Source organism: Lutjanus erythropterus, chromosome 9, assembly GCF_056507025.1.
Source record: "Lutjanus erythropterus isolate fLutEry1 chromosome 9, fLutEry1.hap2, whole genome shotgun sequence".
Lineage (NCBI taxonomy): Eukaryota > Metazoa > Chordata > Actinopteri > Lutjaniformes > Lutjanidae > Lutjanus > Lutjanus erythropterus.
Window position 1 is genome coordinate 14,891,888 of NC_139325.1, and position 21,730 is coordinate 14,913,617.

Sequence of the window (21,730 nt, forward strand, 5' to 3'; positions counted from 1 at the left end):
GAATGTTTTACAGTGTATGTAGGGATAGAAACATTTTCTTTTCAGACTTTACTATACCCTCACATTTTCCCTATGATTATACTGTAGCAGAACAAAAATGCAAAGGATTTTGAAGATGAATGATATGCTGCAGCAGCCAGTACTTTCAGAGGAAAATAAAAATCACCAGGGAAAACATTTGAACAAAGAAAGATTTCTTTATTTCAGACCATGCATTGAATTCTGATGAAAATATACACCACTACTGATAGTAAAAATAGATTGTTGTTGTCTACAAAACACAACTCTTCCTTACCCGCCCCATTCCTCCCTATTGCTCAGCTGTCACATTCTCACTGAGTTTTTCTCGCTGTATATTTTAACACCTATCCCCGGTGTGAGGCCTGTGTTCTTCCGTACCCCCGCTCTTGTCCCCGTCTCACACACACACACGCACACATACACGCACACACACGCACACACACACACACACACACACACACACACACACACACACACACACACACACACACACAAACAAACGAGCACACACACACACACACACACACACACACACACAGATGCACAGAGCATTGAATCAACGCGTCTATATTGAATAAACATGCTGCTTTTAGATAGGTTCCTGATTTGCATCATCCTTTGTGAGGTGTACTTTTCACCATTTTTAGTGTAATTTATTACAGACATACACACACCTACTGATCCTATAAAAGCACTGTCAATTGCTCAGAAACCTTCAGCGCTAGTCACCTGCTCAGAGAGGATCATTGACAAATAAAACCAGGCTACAGAGAGGGAATATTTAATATGTTTGTGCTCTATGATTGAGATCGGATAATAATGCATTGTGAATTGAGTACTGAATTATGAATCCTATCCCTTAATCACTTAATTTCAACTTTAAAAAGTGCCTATTTTTCCTGTGGCTTGTATGTATTCATCTAGATTGTTTTGGTGTGAGTTGTCTAGTTTGGGAGATATCAGCTGTAGAGATATCAGCCTAAACACATTTGAAAACCCCAACAGTTATGTGTGTTTCTAGAAATCCTGATCCAGTACTCAAGGTTCTGCAGTATAGTAGTCCATAGGGCCATTCAGGAGTTAAAGCTATCTAGCAGGGATTCAGGAGCAGGACCATACCTAAACCATACCTCTTCTGGCATAAATACCCACCTAACACTCTCCTCTCCTGTACTCCTCACAACAATTTTGTGGGTAACTGTCCAAGTACCCAAGTGACATAACTTAACAGTGAAGAACTATGACTCAAGACTGACAATATAAGAAATAACATTCCAACTTTTGACAAAATACATATTTGAAAATGTTTAAAATTGCATCTTAAAGTGGCCAAATTATGCTTTTTGGGGTTTTCCCTCTCTGTTAATGTATCATATAGATTTGTGGGCATTTAAAAGGTCTGCAAAGTTACAAGGACCAAATCAAGCAGACTACACCAGACCAGACCACGCCAAAGGGCGTTACACAGTCCTACAGAAAACACTGCTCCTGAACTGCTTTGTACTTGGTGCATCACCTTGCACATCCGTGAGTCCATGTGTGAGTGTATTTTATTTGTGTATTATTTTAAGGTGTGAAAGGCCTGATGACAAGGTGAATGCTGTCAGCCCAGCTTTACCTCTCCCCAAGCTTCACCACACATGACTCTCCCTGTGAAAGTGTGAAAACATTTACAGGCCATTTACAGCGTGAGATGACACTTCCTCCCAGGTCAGCGGGGTCACCAAACACACACACACACACGAACACACACAGTTCGCTGTCAGTCTTATAGCAACATCTCTCTCTAATGCTGACAGGAAGGAAAAAGGATGCAGCCGTCTTGTTTCAGGGATTAAATTTATTAGATAAAGTGAAGAAAAGAAAAAGAGAAGAATATGCCTGCATATTGTGAGAGCAGCTGCTGAAGATATTTGACTATTGCATGCAAAAAGCATAGATTCATATGGCTGTATCTGCAGCATGACTCTACTAAAGCATACTGACTGTAGGACTGATAGAGTGAAGACATAATGGCGTCTGGACAGTGCTTTTGTACATTTAAAAGTCACAAATGTGATTTTACTTGAGCACACACATACTGTAAGCACACTCTCACACACACACGCACTGATGCACATACATCGTTACTTCTGAGATGTTATAAAAACTTCTCTTTTATCCATTAAAAACTATCGATCTTGTGCTTTGCCTTCTCTACTTGATGGGTTTTTTTTTTCCGTCATAATGGAAAGTCTCCTGGGCCATTTCTTCAGCCTATTCTTCATTTGGAGTAATTATAGATGGAGAGGTAAAAGATGTTTTTTCCCCTTTCTTTTCTTTTCTCCTTCCTACCTATCTTCCTCTCCCCTGCGTGCATTCAGAGGAGCTCTCACCACTGCATTCTTATTAGGGACATGTCTGAAAGGCTCCCGCAGCATGTGGTGTCCTCTGACCATCCGCTATGGCTGCTTTTTGTTGGCATTAACAAGCCAAGCAACCAAGGATAGCTTTTCAACAGGTACAAACTTTTCCTTTTAGATAATTAACCGCATTCAGACACTCAGTGCAGCGTAGGCAATGTGGGTACAGAAGCCTAGAGAGGATCATATGCTAGAAAAAAAAGGATAGAGAAAAGGGGAGAGAGATAGAGAAAAAAAACTTGATCAAAAGACAAGATGTTCTCTTTGGTGTTGTTTAGTGCGAGTGGATTCTATACCAAACCCCTATTCAAATGGTGCGGTCTTCATTTCTGCTCTCCTTGTTGTCCTCATCTCTGTCCTCTTCATCTTTTCATCAAGATGGACCATGTAATGAGGGAAAACTCTGGTCATTGTAGAGTGGTCAAAGGTTCGCCGCCTTAATGAATGGGAGAAACACAAGAAGGGATGAATGCTCTCCCTCGTTCCTGTTTGCCGCGCTGCAAAAGCCCCAGGATGCCTCCTGAAGAAGGCCTCCTCCATCCATTGCCGTCTCATCTCTTGTTAAAGGGGGCATAAAGCGAAGGCAGAGGGGAAAAGTAATTTTCTTCTCCTGTCTCTCCATTCTTTTGGTGGGTTTCTTCCACTTTTTGCTGTGTACTTTCATAAAGCTTATAATTATCTTGGCGAGAGCTCCTCAAGTGAGAACGAATGGGGTCTTTGTACCCTTCTCTCTTCAGCCCTCTCCTGTTTCTGGAAAGAAGGAAGTCGTATTAACATTTGGTCTTCCCCTTTTACAGATGCAGTGAGAAAGACAGATGGGCCTCCTCTAAAAAAAGCCCTTTCAACAACTTAATTTTACAAACGTATTTTCTGAATCACTCTCTTCTGAAGGAGAGATGGGAGGATAATGCAGTAACTGGAGGAACTCATATTTTCTGTTTACTCCATTCTAATTAGTGAATTCTCCATTTGCACAATGTAGTATGACATAAATCCATTTTATGAGCTGCACGTCTGTTTACTTTCTGTCAACGCTATTGTAACATTGCCTTCACCTACAAACTCATTTTTTCATCCTGAAGATACTTCACTTTTCACACGTAGCTTGGTAAATATTTTTTTACCATTCATTTTCTAAATAGTCTAGTATTTTTGAGCATTTTGATAATCATGTCAGTGTCTACGATATTCATAACCAACGTAAGCTAGCTATCTAGCATCATCATCCTCATTCAAACTGGACAGAAACAAAATAAAACCCACTTCTTGACCCATCTTTCCACTGCTCCAACAATCAGCAAATCTGGTTTGGTCAAAATAAACTCTTAATTCACCTCCTTAGATGTGAAAATATCTCGAGAGGGGCGATAGGGAGGTTGGACTTCAGAGAAGCAGCAGGGAGAAACAGTGTGCACAGCCAGAATATTTCCACACGTAACAAAGTGAATTCAGGGTTTATTTCAACTAAACCAGAGTTGGTGATTGTTGGAACAGTGGAAAGACGAACCAAGATGTTTTTGTTGAGTTTCATTTTGTTTCTTTCAAGTCTGAATGAAGATGGAGATTACAGTCTCCATCTGCAGTCTATGTTGCAACCCTGAGCTCATCTGGTTACTTGTACTAACACCTATCACTCACTGCTTGTAGCATGTAGCATGTACTCAACATGCAGACAGCACCAACACACACAACACTCTGTTATGACACACAAATGTTTCCTACATGATAACATTGCTAACAGTTATCTAAGACACCGATTTTCAATATCAAAATGTTAAAAAAAATAAAATAATAATAATAGTAAATACCATTAACAATACATATCTACCAAGTTGAATGTGAAAAGTGAAGTAACTACAGGATGAAAAATCACTTAAGTTTGTCAGCAGTGTTAATATAGAGAGGACAGGAGACAGGAAGTAAACAAACGTGCAGTGTGTACAACAGATGTATGTCACACTACATTGTGGAAGGGGAGAATTGGCTCGTTGAAATATTTAAAAAAATATATAAATGAGAAGTGCCATTGGTATTTTCTTGCTGTACTGTCACTCCTTTTTTAAATCTATATAGAGTCCCAGAAAATCCTCAACAGTACACAAACAACTTCAAGCTGATCAGACATGGCAATAACAACATCTCTCCTGACCTGGCAGCAGAGATCACTGATTTAGGGTCAAACTCGCTCTCCCTCCATCATCCATGCAAACCATACCTCGGCTCACCTACCCCTCCCTCGATCCCTCTGACCTCCATCCCCTACTCTTCCGGCTGATTACCCCTAATGTAATTTTAATTAAAAACTGTGGTGTCAAAGGGTTTAGCCTGCCTGAGAAGCGGGTGCAGATTGTGGCACAGTGGCAGACCCCTTCACTTGCTTGAGAGGAAATGCATCCTGACATTGCCCGGGTGGTGCCAACACAACCAGAGCCAGTTTAAGCAAAAAGGCTTTCTGGCCGATTTGAATATCACGGTGTAACATTTTTTTTTCTCCAGAGATGCTGGGTGATCTATGTTATCTCTCATATTTTTAAAATTTGGGTTGTATATATTTTACCTATAGGTGCCTGTTGATATAATTTGGTTCACACAACTGCCATTATTGCTTCAGACCTGTATTAGTTGAGCTGGAGCAAGTTGTTAAAATCTGAGCATGTCCAGAAGGGAACCCCAGACCAGCGAAAGATCTCTTGAGAGTGATCATTTTAACCCAAACTATGATCTTTTCCTAACCCTAACCAAGTGTAACCAAGTGTTTTCTGTCCTTAAACCTACCCACATTTTAACCACAGCATTTCAGATTGTATCACATATTCAGGTGCAAAATCTTGCAAGATTTTCATAAACAAGGGTTGCCTTCTAGACACAACCTTAAAATCTTAATAAAATAGGATGGGAGAGGGGTTACTAATAAGTTAAAAATGTTTGATTTGGGGGGAGACAGTAAAAGCTTGTGCTTTCCTTCATCATCAGTCATTCTCCATCAATCCACCAGATATCACCAGTGCAAAAAGACAGCAAGAAGAAAAGGTAAAGCCTCCTGTGACTCCTTCTAATCTCAGGATAGTCCAAGATATACTTAGTTGACATTGACAATAATCGCCACTGCCAAATTTCACAGGGGTGACCTGCGGAAGGTGCCCCACAGCGGGACTCAACAGCAGAGGTCTGCCTGTAGGTTTGTAATCCCCTCACCCGAGCCGTTGGATTATCTGCTCTCCATCGACCCTGAAGAGGCTCCCCATGGCTCAGGCTTAAACACTCTGTAAAATCTCATCTCCACACCCCATCTGCCGGTCGTACGACGTCTTGGAAGACATGGATACGGAGGAGTGGGGAGCAGACGAGGAAATCAGAAAAAATCTCCTCCGTCTTGCTGTGGCTGTGCGCAGCAGAGAGGAGCCCTTAGTGAGACACACACAGTCTGACTCGGGTGCTTCTGCTCACAGAAATTACTTTTAGGATCAGTTTCATTTTTTCTTTCCTCTGTTGTACAAGTTAAAATCTGTCCTGTAGCTACTTGTTGCAGATAAAAGTGTTATCAACCTTGGTGCAACATATTTTTCTCCTCTTTTAATAGTGGATTCTACATCAATATTATGTAAAGAACACACATAAATCAAAGATCAATAATCAGTTTTCTAAAGGCTCACAAGTGCAAGTGGTGTCAGTGTCAATGACCCTTTAACATTCTCTGACAGGGGCCGTGTTTTGTGGCCGTCAGTGGACAGTTGGAGGAGCTGGTGGTTGGCCCTGAGCAGTGAGGCATGTAGTAAGAGGGTTTAACTTTGCTAACCTCCTTCTGCCAGGTTCATGGGGTCCTGCTGCTTGGGTAATATTGGATCAGTGTTGGGAGCCCGTGCCCCTGCCATATCAGCCAGCATGCTACCTGGGGTAGTGAGCAGTTTCCACTATAGAGCCAACTGGGCTTGATACGTGCTTACTTGCTCTCTTCCTCAGACATTTTTGATGTGATTTCTTTTCCATCTTTAGCAGTATCTTATTGCTTATTTATTTAGTCTTTGTTTTTAGTTATTCAATTATTTAGTTATTATTTTAAATGCACATTAAGTGAGATTTTTACTCATCAGTGACACAAAATGAAAAGAAAATGTGTGGTTTGCTGAACTGGGAATGGGAAACACTCTCCAGGGTGTTAAGATTTCTGTCTTTAAAGGCTGATCTTCCAGGATCTATTCTGTTTCAAAATAAAATAACAATATGCAATTTCTGCTGCAAGCGAGTTTGTCACATTGTAACTCAGTAACTGAATTAGTGAAACTACCTGATTGCAGTTTGACTTACATCTTGCCTTCTCTTCTTAATCTTATAATTTTAAGTGTACTGAATTTAAAAAGACTAATTGCAATGATTTTGTAACTATTTAAAGTAAACTAGTGAAAGTTTCTAGTCAAATAAACTTAATATTAATTCGATTGTACTTGAGAAAACACGATCCATTATTGTGTAAACAAGCAACCTATGAGTGTAACACAGCAAGTTTCCACCACATACGTTTGTTCAAACTATTAAAAAAAAGTTTTAACTCTCAAACAATGCATGCTGGGAAGCCTGCTTACATGCTAATCATCTTTTTATAGAAACTTAATGAGTTGATTGAACTCAGTACAGTACATTCAGTCAAATAATCTTTTCAAGTCAGAGGACTTCATTTTAGAATAACTCACGTTTATACGTTGTGAATTTTAAGTTTTTTTGCAGTGATATTATCTGAGAATGAGATTTTCTTTGTAAATCCAAAAAAGATGATGCACTATTATTTCCAGTGAAACCCCCCTCATCATCATTAGACCTCTGCAAAATATCACTTATACACATATTTCTTCTAAGTTACCACACATTGGGTCTTACAGACTTGTCAATATTGTAGTAGAATTAGTAGATTTTTATGGTTTCAACTATTTCTATAGTGACAAAGACTTTTAAAAATTATTTTAATGGGACATCTTACTTGCGGGATGAAATGTAACACATAAAACTAATGTTTTGTCAAGCATTCAAGGGATATTAAAAGTTTTCAGATTTGATTCAATGGTGGTGCAATCATTCGAATAAGCTCCACTTGGCCCTGTTGTGGAAATTTGGCTGGTGCTGCAGTTTGGAGAGATCTGCTGATATTAAAATCTGGAGATGCCCACCTGGTGTCGAGAGGGATGGAAACAGAAGAGTGCGTGCTGTCTGTCTGGGAGGTGTTTGGTTGGTCTTGGAGCTGTGTGTGTGTGTGTGTGTATGTGTGTGTGTGTGTGTGTGTGTGTGTGTGTGTGTGTGTGTGTGGGCTTCCATCTGTCTGTATGTCTCTAGGTCGAGGGTAACAAAACAACAACTAAAAAAGTGCAGTGAAAACAGGTGAAGGCCTGCGGTCTCTATTGTTAAAAGAGTCTTTTTTGTACTTGTAGAAATCATTGTTTTTTCTCTTTGGCCTTTGATTTGCAGATGAAAAGGATGTGCTCCTCTACAAGTGGCAGCTTCTATGCTGCAAGGTCAGAGAGCCGTGAGAACGTCAGGCAGAAAGGCAAGAGATTCACCGTATCCCCTCTGCTGGTGGTGTGTGTGGGTGAGTGTGAGTTGTGAAGACGCATTGGGTGTGTGTGTGTGGTTTGCATGTGGAGGTGGGTAGCTTACGCCTCTTTCTGACTGTAGTCTATAGTCTAACTGTACGTGTGAAGCTTGTCTTTTGCTTCAAGGTGTGTGGGTGTGTCTGTGTGTGTATGTGTGTCTGTGTGTGTATGTCTGTGAGTGTGTACCTGTCGCTTTGACTGAACAGGTGCGGGCTCTTTGCATGGGATCTAGACAGCCAGTCCGCTGCACAACTGACTGTGGTCAGGCTCACTGTGCTCAACATGCAGTCTGGGGTGCAGGCACAGTACACTGTGGTTGGATGTCGGTGTGCTTTCAGCGGAGTGTTCCTCCACCACTCTTGTGGCTCTGATCCACTCATGCCATTTGGTCCAAATGACAGATTTTATTTCATTGTTGCGTGAAAGAAGAATTGTTTATTAAAGCATGCACTCATTAAATTTAACAAAACTAAAAATGTAATGTGTATCAAACTGACACACCAAATCATATGTGACATTAACAATTATTTAATTATACTCAATAAAATATAATGTAATCATGGTAATGGAAGGAAGCACTTGTCTTCACTAAATTGATTCTTGACTGACTTCATCATTTGACTACACTGTTTTAAGCAACTAAAAGAAAAAAAAAAGAAAAAAAAATTGAGACCGTAAGTTTTACAAAGAAAATACTCTTTGTAAGACTATTGTATTGCCTTGATTTAAGATGTTACTGTTATTATGTCCACCTCCTGTAACATACAGTGTCTATCCAGCAGGAAATAGCCGTACACATTATGTCTTTTGGGAGCAATTTCATATTGAGAAGACAGCTGTGATTGGGCTTATTATACCATAGGTGGTCGGTATGACACAGTCTGTTGATGATGGATTCACAATGAAAACATGTTAAAAAGGTCTCTGCACACCTGAAACTATGACAGGTGCGTAGGAGGAAGATTCAACTTGAAGAAAAACAGAAAAAGCTCCCACACACTGTTTCGCTTTCTGTTAATTTATTAAATATCCAAGAACAACGTTTTGGTCTGGACGACATTCATCAGGTATACTAGCAGCATACAAACATTTCTACCCATATATAAAGAAAAAGATTGCCTCTATTTACAAGCATCCAATCAGAGGACTGCTGAGATTGATCAACACCTGAAATTAATTCAGGTGTTATCAGCCCGGCATTAGGGCCAGAAACTCATCAAACTGGATAATGTCCACAGAGATCACAATAATCTTTTTTTCTTTTTTTCTTGTAGTACCCCACACACGTAAAAAATATACATATATACAGACCAATCAAGCCTAACAAGTATCAATATTCTCTTGTGCATCATACTCCAAACTGTATCAATCTCCAAAAAAAAGGGCATAGGTATATCAATATCAAAAGGAAAACATTTTTTAACCACAATTATTTAGAAACTGGAAATAGTCTTTCTATCCCTTAGATCCTAGAATGTTTCTGTGACTTATCCGGTGTAAAGTGTCTATGCCCTATCCGTAGGACAGGATGTATTTATCTGTTTATTTATTTATTTTTTTCTTTCTTCTACCTGAGGAGGCTGGGAATTTAGAAAACAGGTCTTAAAGGGAGATCAATCCCCCCCCCTCTTTTTTTTTTTTTTTCTTGTTGGGTCTGTGGATTCGGCTGGATGAGTTACTTGACAGCCCATGTAAAAATTTGGTAGTGGGTGGTGGTGTTTTGTTTTGTTTCCCAGACATGTATTTTATTTTCCTTATTATTCTTTATTACTTTATTTGTCATTACTAAGAATGCTGACAATGTAAATGGCACTATGTTGTTAAATTGCATTTATGTTGAAAAGTCAATAAAAATATGTTCAAAAAAAAAAAAAAAGAAACTGGAAATAGGGTCTAAGTGAGTTGTTAAATAAAAAAAGTATACAAAAGTATAAATATTTACATACATACATATACACACACATACATACATGCATACATACAACACCCCCCCCCCCACACACACACGTACCTACGTATATACATACATACACACTTCTCTCACCAAAAAACATCTATTAGTCAAAGGCAGTTGCAAACAAGGTGAGAACTTAATACACAACTCCAGAGTACAACAAATAAGATATCTAATCATTCAAATCTTCCAAAAAACATACCATTTTTCAAATATGGAAAAGTGTATTCTTAAATATTTTTGTGGAATATGTTAAAAAAAATTAAGCAAAATAAAAAGGGGACTGCTTGGACCCCTAATAATAACAGAAAAATATTGAACACAGCCGAAAACAGACTGATAATATTAGAAACACAACAATATTAATAGTAATAATACCTAATTCTGATACTAATGCAATTATTATTATTATTATTATTATTATTATTATTATTATTATTAGTAGTAGTAGTAGTAGTAGTAGTAGTAGTAGTAGTAGTTGGTGTAGTAGTAGTATCGATTTATCAATTTATCTGTTTATCTGTTTATCTATTTATGTGTTTATTTTAATTATTATTATTATGGGTCTGTTGTAAATGTAACAAAGGTATCAGAAACTCCTTTTAAAAGTGCACTTCACACATGACCGTAGAGCTAAATCACCACTTCTCTGGTGTTTATTAGAGCTTCACAGAGGAACGGTTTATTGCAGGACTGTCAGACTGTGTGTAATTCTGGTACTTGTAGTTTCTTACGCTGCCTAATACGTCAGCGGAAGTGTTTTGAGCGTACGCAGGTCACATTGGCTCTCTGGTTTTGTAATGTTTTGAGACACCACTACAATGGAGGCAGCTAATGCAGGTATTAAACTATTCTGTTGTCTTAAATGCTTGGCGTGACACGCAGTATCTAAGTTAACATACGTGGCTCTTTTCTAACACTTTTATTCAACCCCGTACATTCAGGAAACACGAGCATATTATATTCACTCGTGTAGCTAACGTCAGCTAGCTAAGTACCTGAAGTGGCTAGATCTACGTAAAGACAAATTAAATGCTTATTCATATGTCCACTAAATTAAACTTCACCACCGTCCTCAGTGGTCGTTGACTTTGTATTCATTCGGTTGTCGGAATGAACGCAATTAAGGAATAACTGTGATGATGTAGCTCTATAATGAGCTTGTCAGCCTCTCATAAACAACCAGTGTCAGGTTGTTTATTTAAGTTAACGTACTTCTAATGTCACACTGTAAAAATTATCTGTTGCAAATCAGAAAAAATATCCCCTGTGATTGTCACAGTTATATATTATTAGGTTATTAGAACTCATGCATCAATGTAGAAGCAGGGTTCTACTGTTGTAGTGGGTTGAGGTGGAGCCAATGTGAACAGTTTAACTAATGATTATTATAGAGCTGCAATGATTAATCGATTATTAATAGACTATTAATTTAATTGTCAACTATTCTGATAATCAGTTTATCGTTTTGAGTCATTTTTTTAATAAAAAAAAAAAGTCAATTCTCGATTTCAGCTTCTTGAATATGAACATTTTCTGATTTCTTTACTCTTCTTCTAACAGTAAACTGACAGTGAACTATTTGTTTTGTGGACAAAACAAGACATTGATTATGAAGTGATATTGGGGATTATTTTCTGCATTGATTCATTGATTGTTTGGTTTGTAAAAAAATTCACCTGTGTAAAAACTGACACCTTCACAATGATTGTTTTGTCCAATAGTATAAATGTCAATGTTAAAAAATAAATAATTTCAAGAAAATTCATTTTGCAGTTGTGCTGTTTTTACATATTTGCATAAAAAAAGACTTAAAATATTAATAGAATATTTGCCAATTAATATTCTGTCAACTGACAATCATGTCAGCTGACCATGCATATACTGTTGGGTAGATAAATTTTAACAGCGCAATATTTTATGAGCTCTTCAGATTATATATGTGCCAGGAGCTTAATCTGAGAAGAAACTTAAGATGTCAAATAACAATATTGAAGTGGAAAAGTACACAATTTTTCTCTAAAATGTGGTGGAGTAGAAAGCATGATAAGACTCAAGTAAAATACAAGTACCTCAAATTTTCTTTTTAAGCACAGTACTGGTGTAAATATACTTAAAAATATTCTGCTTTATAGTTACACACCACCACTGTAATTAAGGTAAGAGGCATGAACAGGGGCTAGTGTTGATGCTGACCTTGGTACTGATAGTTTACCTGTGGATCTGTCTTTCTTTTCCCCTGCTTACTCAGAGGAGATCCAACTGAGGCATGTGGAGAAAGATGTCCTCATCCCCAAGATGATGAGGGAGAAAGCCAAGGAGCGCTGTGCTGAGAAAGTTGAAGGTGTGTGTGTGTTTGTGTGTCTGTGTATCTGTGACTGACAGAGCACCTCTATTCCTACAAAGGTCAACACAGTACTCATCAAAACTAGTTTAGAAAGGCAGGACTACAGCCAGTCTTGTCTTGAAATTATTTTATAGTTTCTGTCATGTTTTTGTACAGAAATTTGTATGTCTGTCTTTTAAGTCCATAATTGTATTATTAATTGACATTGTGCTTTTATGCATAAAAGTACCTTTTTCATAGTAGATATTTTGATCTGTTAGATGTACTTGATAATGTTGGTAATGCCTTTATTCAATTTAGTGGTGTCAGCTCCCGGTCTTTGTTTTTTTTTTTTTTTGCTTTCAGTCTCTCTGGAATGTTTTAATAGAAGTAAACCATAACACCTGTGCTTTTCCTTCTGAAAAGGTTTAAATATCTGCTGTGGGAAAAGGTCAGTAGATATTAATCTATACTGAGCAATGACAGGCATTCACAAATATATTTGGTCTTCAGTACGATGGCATGCATGCATTAATCTGTGGATCTGTGCTAAAAGGAAAGAAAAGGAATTTTATTGTATGACCACAATGAAGTTATATTGAGTGATGTTTCTTCTTCCTTAAAGGAAGTCATGCCACAGAAGGAAAAGCATATATAAAAAATATAGTATATAATAGAATTCCATTTAGTTACTTTAGTTTCAGGGTACTGGCATTTTGCATGATGGCTCACTGTCACACTGTCATGGCTTACTGGGACACATGAACAAGAACAGAGCTACTGTTACTGTTAATGTCTGCTGTGGAAAAGGCCAGTTTTGTCTGTTAAACAGCCCTGTCTCACAGCAGCCATATTGATATGAAATACTAGGCAAACACAGGTGCTACCAATGATACCAATCAAGGTCCTATTCCATTTAGTGTTGCAGAGCCTTTCCAGTGAGCCAACATACCCAATAGCAGCATGCTGACTCTGTGTGACCTCATTGTAACTGGACCTTAATTAGTATTATTGGTAACACCTGTGTTTACTCTACTGTTTAATATCAATATGGCTGCTGCAAAAAAGGTTTGTTAAACTGCATTTGTTTTAGCTAGGCATACAGAATAAACTGGCAACAGGGTGTTTGTTCTAGGGCTGCACTTGACTCAAAATGTTGTTGGTCGAATCGGATTTTGACAGTTTGTTCCTTTTTTCAATTCAGCACTTCACTAAACCCTCATATCAGCCTACATGTTTTACCACTAAGACTCATTTTTTAAATGCCTTTCTTCGTCATCTGTGATGTGACAACATCAAATTTCCACAGAGTCAGAGAAAGTAAAAGTGTGCATCCTCCTGCGCATAGTTCACATATAAAGTCCCTCCGTGCACTGCTGAGAGTCTCTGCTGCCACTGTAATGTTTACTGCTTGTCATGCTGTTGCATTGCTCTGTGTTCAATGCTGCAACTAAAAAGCAAGAGTTGAAACTTGTTTACCAATCATTTGTTTCTTCGGCTCTCACCAGTTAACCACCTGCGTGTATTGCCACATGGATCTTTAAAAAAAAAAAAAGCTAACTAACTAACTAATAAATTCCTTATATTTATAATTCCTCATTGAAACCTTATCCCTGTGCATTTTGGGAAGCTTCTTTCTGTTTTATCCCATTGTTGTAATACACACTGATACTGACAAAAAAAAGGCAGCTCAACTAAGAAGAATCTTAGTCGACGGAGGGTTCTGACTGACTATTTTAATCTTCGACTTTCACGGGGCAGCCCTAGTATGTTGTGGTGTTACTTTTGTTTGTCTGATTTGCTTTTAATGTGTCTACATGTGTAATGTGTCTAAAGGCCTACATTCTGTACTGTACCACAAATTGCACCTCAGAGGACACTAAAGGTTTTAGTCTATCCTGTCATATAAGTGCTATAGAAAAAGGATTGCACACAAACCGCAGTACTGGCATACCTGTACTTTATCTAGAGGAGCAAAGGTCATAAAGTACTATTCTTCTTTTTTCCAGTCTCCTTATTGCTCCCCCAAATAGAAATCTGTTATACATTTTAAAATTCAATTTAATGAAGTCCCTCTGTGTGAATCCTTTAATTTCAAAGGTGTGTTTCATATTTAATCTAGAAAAATGTATCCCCACAAACAACCCAAATTCAGTCCAAGAATTAATATGAAAGTTTAAGAAAAAAAAATACAAATTGATCATTACTATCAAGTCTTAGCCTATATAACCATGAGTGAGCAGTAGTTTCAGTTTGTTTGCATGTCTTTGAGGTCCCTCATACTGATTTAAAATATTTACCTAATAATATTCAGTTCTTATTACAGTTAAGCTTCACAATAGGATACCCACCAGTGTAGTTTAGTTTATGGTCTGTATTTTACCTCCAGACTTATGTAGACTTTCTACTTTGTGTAGACTTTCGCAAGGCCATAAAAATGAAATTCCTTGAAATTCATGAGAAAACCCTTTTTTTTCAGGTAAAATGAACAAAAGGATTAGGTTTCCTTATTTATGGTTTACTTTCTCACCTGTTCACAACACTTTTCGTCTGGCTATGTGTGACCACAGAACGATTCAATAATACGACACCAGGCATTGATGTATGTTATTTTAATCCCAGCCTAAACTTTGTGTCTGCACCCATGAAAATTTTTTTGAGCAGAATTTTGAGAGCAGAAAAGATGGATTCTTAAGGCATTTAACATTGCAACCCTTTTTTGAAATGGTAGAAATTATAACAAGTAACGTTTTAGCTGATGTTGTTATATCTACATAGTTTTTGTGTAGTAATGTAGACAGTAGATATTAATCTGTAACACTGCATTTCTTAGTATGGAGGTTTATTTGATATCTTCCTTCAGTGGACTTTCTTCTCACTCTGTTTTCCTGTCCTGTAATGTTTTGACTCTTTATAGCTAATGTGTTGTCCACTGCCATAAACCCCCACTTCATGGGTCCTTTTAATTTATCTGAATTTGGGAGCAGACAAACTGGCATAACTCCAGTTGTCGCTTGAGCTGCATTGAAACGGTGGCTGCAGCTTTGCTCATGTGTGCCCTGTCTCCTGCAGCAACACATCAGCCAGATGATGACTAGGTTATGTGGTTTCTAGAAATCTGATGACAGGCTGCATGAACCAGCGTGTGTACTGCTCACGCGGAGAGTCAGTGCACATGCTGCCTGAGGTGATGGGACAGACAGGGGCTGTGTGGGTAGTGGAAACCCCCCTCACATTACTAGCTTCTCGTCCCACTCATTTTCACACCTTCACGTCCGCCCTCTATCATTTCATTTTGTATGTTTGTTTCTGTACCGGGTCCCCGTGTGTGTCTCATTATGTTTTACAAAGAAACGTAAAAAAAAACAGAATCTATGTGTTTTTTCCTGTGTTATCTGTCTCTGCCTATATGCATCTAAACACCCCACGGTTGTATTTTATAGGCTTTGTTGTTGAAGCAGGCAGGTAACCTACTACTGACCTGTACACAACATCTTTGTAGTTTCATTTTACTTGACGTGATTTTTCCTATTGCATTGATGATTCATGTCAGTACTCTCGCATGCCTTTCAGAATCAAACAATTGAATATGCAAACAACCTATACTCAATTAGCAGCCACTTTCACTTTGACATTGACTACCGTTCATGTTTTTTTACAGTACTCTGGTTTGCAGCTTCTTGGCTGTAAATTGAATATATAGGGTCTGCATCTGGATCCCCACATCCAAAACATAGATGGAAAACAACTCTCACTTGAAATAGTCGGCATAGTTACTCTTTCATGATGAATTAATTTCCTTTTTCAGAAATACACAAATTTTACTGTAAATCTGTTCATATTTTTTTCTTTTATAGCTAAATATGTGTGAGAAGTTTACATATCACATCTTCCACTAAAGGTCAGAGTGTCCCGAATCGTTCAAGCCCCTTGCTTCTGCTTTCTACTAACTGCCAAACTACACTTCTGCATCTTTAAAAATGGCACAGCTTAAAGTGAAGGTGGTATTACACCTTTCTTGAGAACTGCTTCCTCTGACATATAGCTAGCCTTATAGATTTGGCTTGTGGTGTAGCTGTGATCATAAAGGCAACTTTCTACAGCCTCTATTGGTATCATGGGACAGGGATGAGGCATTTGCTGATTAGATTAGTCGCACTGTTCTGGTTCTCTAAATTGGTTTTGCAGTTGTTTTTTTTTCCACATCTGCATCCTGATGAAAGTGTCTGTGTGATAACCATACTGATGCCACTGATAATGGTAATTATGATGTCAGTTGTTTGGAAGGGGACATGGGAGGGCAGTGTTTTTAATTAAATCCTTGAGAAAGAGCTTGCTAACAAGGTGAAGACTCGGAGTGTTCAACACCTTGTTTACAACGAGGACCTTGCACATTAAATCTGGAATACACCGCTAGCCAGGGAACAGTGTCATCGATGGAGCTTTGTGGAAGGGCTTTTCATGTGTATCTTACTTGACAATCATCATACTTAGTGTTCACCTTGTTTTACATGTTATGTTCCAGTTATATAGATTTTTTTGCATTTGATTGCTGTCTATATAGAGGTCAGTGACTTGGATGGGTCAGATGGGACTGACATGTAACAAAGGTTAGGCAAACATTTGTAAAGTTGGATTTGGACCATATCAGGTGTTTTGTATGTTCATTGTTTTTAACTAAGTTTGCTTTGTGCTTTATAAACATGGTTTGTAAGGTTATAAGGGGTTTTCTAAAAGTCACAATATGATGAAATCCTTTGGCCCTTGGCCTTGTCTTAACCATAAAAGACAGGTGCATGACGTGTAGACTACATGCACGTCCCAGAAATAAATGCCATTTTTAAAACTACATTCTGCCTCTCAGAATCTTTTGCCATAAAGGTGCAAAGCGTCTGGCAGTCATCCAGGAATTTACAGATCCATAGTTAACTACATAACTTCCTTTATTTTTCATCCTCCCCAACTGCTATTGGCAGTAAGCAAAGTGGATATTCATACCAGTAGTGGCAGAGGAACAGAGACCTACCCAGGTTTCAAAATTAACTTTTTAGCTCACCAGCCAAATGTCTGGTAGATTAAAACTTTTTTGTTTTTGTTTTTTTTTAAGCCAGCCAAAATATAAAATGTATATATACAGCCTTTTTGTATGGCACATCATACATATATAATAACCAAAGTTGGGTGCTGTTCACATTTGAACTGATGAAGTACCAATACCTGGAATTAGGTACTCAATTGTACTATTGTATTGGACTTTACTCTCTCTTTAATAACAAAAAAATAAATTTATTTGAGAAAAAATAAGTTAAATATCAGCTCAGTTTTTATTTTGATTATTTTGTTATTTACTTAGAGCATTTTACATACCACACAAAATAAAATCCCTCTGCCATCTCAGACTGTTTCTGCAACCTCAGTTGCAGTCGGTTAACAGGGCAGTGCTCTTTTTTATGTTGTGGAGGAAACGAATGGGATAGCCTTCCTGTTATGTTGTTATCATAGTTTGTAGCTTTGTGCTTTATACTGCAATATTTCCCACTTTTGCACTTGGCAGTTGGCGTTTCTTAATTTCAGACCTACTGGTCAACGGCAGAAGCCAATAGTACAATAGCTGAGCATGGATCTAGAAGCATCATTAAGGTGATAAAACCTTGAAAAAGTGCAAGGTGTTGTCCAGCATGTTTCTGCCCACATCTCCAATAGTGGCACCCCTCTCATTTGTGCCCGGGATGGCCACACAAAAGACAGATAACATTTTAGGGGGCAGGTGTACCTGCTGCCTCATAGGTCGGCTTGATTGTTTCAATAACCTGGAGGGAGAGCCTTTGTTTAGACTGTGCTTGTCTCCTGTTCTTTCTGCTGTAGCAAACTGCTGTAGCCGCAATATCCAAACAGGACACAACAAGTTCGCCACCTCCACCTCAGGTCAAAACAGGAAGGATGGTATTCCCTCCATTTCTGTGGCCTGACCTCAGTGTCACCCCAAAACCATCTGCCAACCACCAAAAGCACATAAGACTAATAGAAAGTGTGTAGAGTTAACTCACACCCTAGGTTGGCATAACCGCAAGAAGAAGCAGTTTTCACTGACATATTCATTAGGATCACCCCTCCCATAGGCTCAAAGGGTGATCTGCCCAAGGCCTGCAGGACAAGAATGAAGGGAATGCAAAAAGGAGACCTCTTGGCCAGGAACTGGCAAGAGGTAACGGCAAGCACCAGACCCTCAGCATGTGCCCTGAGGGGGCGCTGGTTGTGCCAGGGTGTTCACATCCCTACCATTACGAGCTGATGCCCATGGATCTGCTCTGCAGCATCTCAGATTATCCAAAAAAGCAGGCAGTGGTTAAACTTCAAAAGGTGGAACATCAGGACACATTTGTAAAAAACGTGTTGCACACAGGGTGAGCAGCTGGTGTGATATAGTCCAGTCATAGCCAGCACTACATGGCGTGTCTTCCTCAGTGTGCAACACTGCACCTTCTCCAGTTCAGTTCAGAGTTACAGAGCTCCTGAGGAGAAATTTCTGAGCCACCCTCAGCATAGCCGTAGTTAATACATGGGTCAACAGGGTTTCTCCAAGGTGACGTATACCCAGACACTCAAGGCAATACTCATCATGGCTAACTCAGCCTGATGTTGAGCATGTTGATGATGACGAAGCACATGCCACCAGCATAGGATAGCTTGTCAAAAATTAAACTGTGATCATAAAGTCCCTTGGAGTTGCAAGCAAAATATACAACCACAACGCACATCTAAGGAGTGGTTAACCTGAGTGGAATGAAACAGACCCTATTTAGGCCAATTCTCTGGGCCACAGATGTACTTGTATTTGCAGATGGTTGGCTGACTGTTGCAGAGTCAGTGTGGGGACTGGGAGACCACAGATAAAACCACGCAGTGGCCAGTGCAGTTAAGTTTGATCTTTGTGTGAACAAGAAAATATGGGTTTAAGTTTGGCATGTCAGCGCAACATGTAACCAGGTTCCTTATTGTAGTGGAGTGCCATGGTGAAGACTATCTTGGTTTGCCTGTTGCTATGTTTTGTTTTGTTTTTTTTTGCCTGTGCTTGTACTCTAGGATCAAATAATAATAGGTGAAAGGTAGAATGATAATAGATGTGAAGCAAGTTTTATAAATACATTTATGTTTGAGCTACTGTACTTGTTGAGCCTGTTCCTCTTTTTCTGCTAATTTTGCCCTCTCTCTGCTTCCTTCCTTCTCCATCTCTTTCCAGCCTTCAACCACTGCTGTAAAGAATCTGGTTTCTTTATGGTGTTTAAGTGTCGAGAGGAGAATGCTGCACTGAAAGAATGCCTGACAATACAGTGAGTATTTTTCAGATTTTTCTGCAACACACACAGTAAGGTGTATCCCTCCAATATCTTTTACATGGGCTTACCCACTGCTGCCCACACTGACCCTCTCAAATGTTGCCTCAGTCTCAGTAGTCTCAAAGCCATATAATCAGCATCAAAGTAAAAGTCATGCAGGCTACATTAATTGTGTAAAATAAACATTGTACCTTCTGTCATCCAACAGCTATAAGGACCCTGCATTCTTCGATGAGTGTAAGCAGGAGTACATCAGAGAGAAAATGGAGTTTGAGAAGACGGGGGTCCCCGCAAAGAACAGGAAACAAAAACTCCCAACTAGCATGTAATGAAGTATATGACAAACAAACAACTTTGCTCCTGTCTCGGTCAATGTGTGGAGTGTGAAGCTGTGGCTGAAACCAGTCCAGCAAGCCCTGCACACCCAAGATATAATGACATCTGGCAGAGTTCATTACTCATAGAGGCACAAGTCTGTGTGTTCTATTTAAATATGTGGAAGTAATGACTGAAATGACTTTAGTGTGCAAGAATGGTTTGTAATCAAAATAATGCCTATTTTTTATGTTCTGTATATTTGCAAAATGTTCTCCATCTGATGGCCAGAATGACTATTCTTCCTAATCGAATCAGCTGGATTTATATTACATTTACCAATGAGCTTATAGAATGATTAAAAATACAGAAAGATCTGAGCATGGTCACCTCATTTGAGGTACCATTCTGCTAGAATGCAGCACTTCACCTCGGCGGTGTGCAGTCATAAATTGAGGGATCTTGCTGAACACTTGGTAGTATGTTTATATCATACATGAAATGACAGCACAAGTGTTCACGATCAGTCTGGCTTGTTGTCTTTGCCTGGGTCTACTTGGTAAATCTTCTGTATTAGAAAGCGTATATCAACATTCAAAGACACTTGTACAGTGCAGGGAAGACCAAGCAGTGAATATGTGATTATTTGACATATGCAATGAAATGTGATATTGTAAATAAAAAAAAAAAACAGAAGCAAAGTGTATTTCTGTGACAAATTAGATGAAACATGAATGCATTTTGTTCCAGGTATTCAAACTTGAATGACATAAATGGTTGAGGTTTACTGTTGAAAAATGTCCATCATTTTTTAAACTTTTAAAGCTTTTTTCTAAATTTTAGTCACTTACTAGCTTTAAGTAGTTTTAAGTAGTTTTCTTTTTATATTTTGATATTGAGTGTGTTGACCATCAGCCTTCCAACCAGACCACACACAGCAGTCTGGAGCTTCTTTTTAAATTAATAAGGATTTTTGAAGAATCATGAAAAATAATTTAAAATGTGAAAAATAAATTTTGGTTGAATTTCTGTTTCATTATAAGAACTTTACCTTTTCATGTTGTCATTGTGCTTCCATGAGGCAGGCTGTTCAGGCCATGTCTTATACTTTTTATTCTATATCTGTACTTCTAAGGATCAGAGATGGTACACTGTGAGTACAAGTGTCAATGGGTTACTGTGATGGGGTATCAGTGTTGCATATAAAGGTATAGTTATCTCGTAGTTCTTTTAATAAGTTGTTCTTATCTTTTTGGTGACAGGCTGACTTGACTACAGATGTTCACAAGGCAAGTGTCTGAGGTTGACTGCCTTATATTTAAGGTTACTGAAACATCAATATTGCAGTTAATTGTAAACAAGGCAGTGCAGGACTTAAATGTACAGTGTGAAATTGCAGGTTGACATCTTTCTAGCTTTTAAGCAATGGCAAATGGCATTTGTTAAACCCTAATGACTTGTCTGCAAGATTTCAAAACCCCAAGGTCTTCAATTTTTAGCATTGTGACTCAGATCAGCAAATCCTCACACTGAGAAGCCATAACCTGCAAAAGTTTGGCAATTGTACTGGATATGTCACTCAAATCATTAGGTGATTGTTAAAATGTTTTTAAAATCTGATAAAATAAATAAATTGAAGTAAATTGCTAATTTCAGCAGTAGTAAGAAGGCCTTATGATGGCCAGTAGAAATTGATGATTCCTTGCAGAGATAAATAAATGTCTTAGAAATGTGTGAGGACAGGAAGCCAAAAAGAAAAAAAAGTTATCACTGGTTTCAACTGCAGTGTAACTTGA

The 21,730-nt window shown here is 38.4% G+C and overlaps 1 protein-coding gene across 1 annotated transcript; it reads left to right on the plus strand.

Annotated features, from left to right (window-relative positions):
* The first annotated feature begins 10,683 nt into the window (after positions 1 to 10,683).
* cmc1 (C-x(9)-C motif containing 1) lies at positions 10,684 to 20,592 on the plus strand. The gene is made up of 4 exons (XM_084725636.1): positions 10,684 to 10,796; positions 12,208 to 12,300; positions 19,523 to 19,613; positions 19,828 to 20,592. The coding sequence occupies exons 1-4, from the start codon at positions 10,778 to 10,780 to the stop codon at positions 19,946 to 19,948; spliced, it is 324 nt and encodes a 107-aa protein (XP_084581762.1). The 5' UTR covers positions 10,684 to 10,777; the 3' UTR covers positions 19,949 to 20,592.
* Positions 20,593 to 21,730: the final 1,138 nt, after the last annotated feature.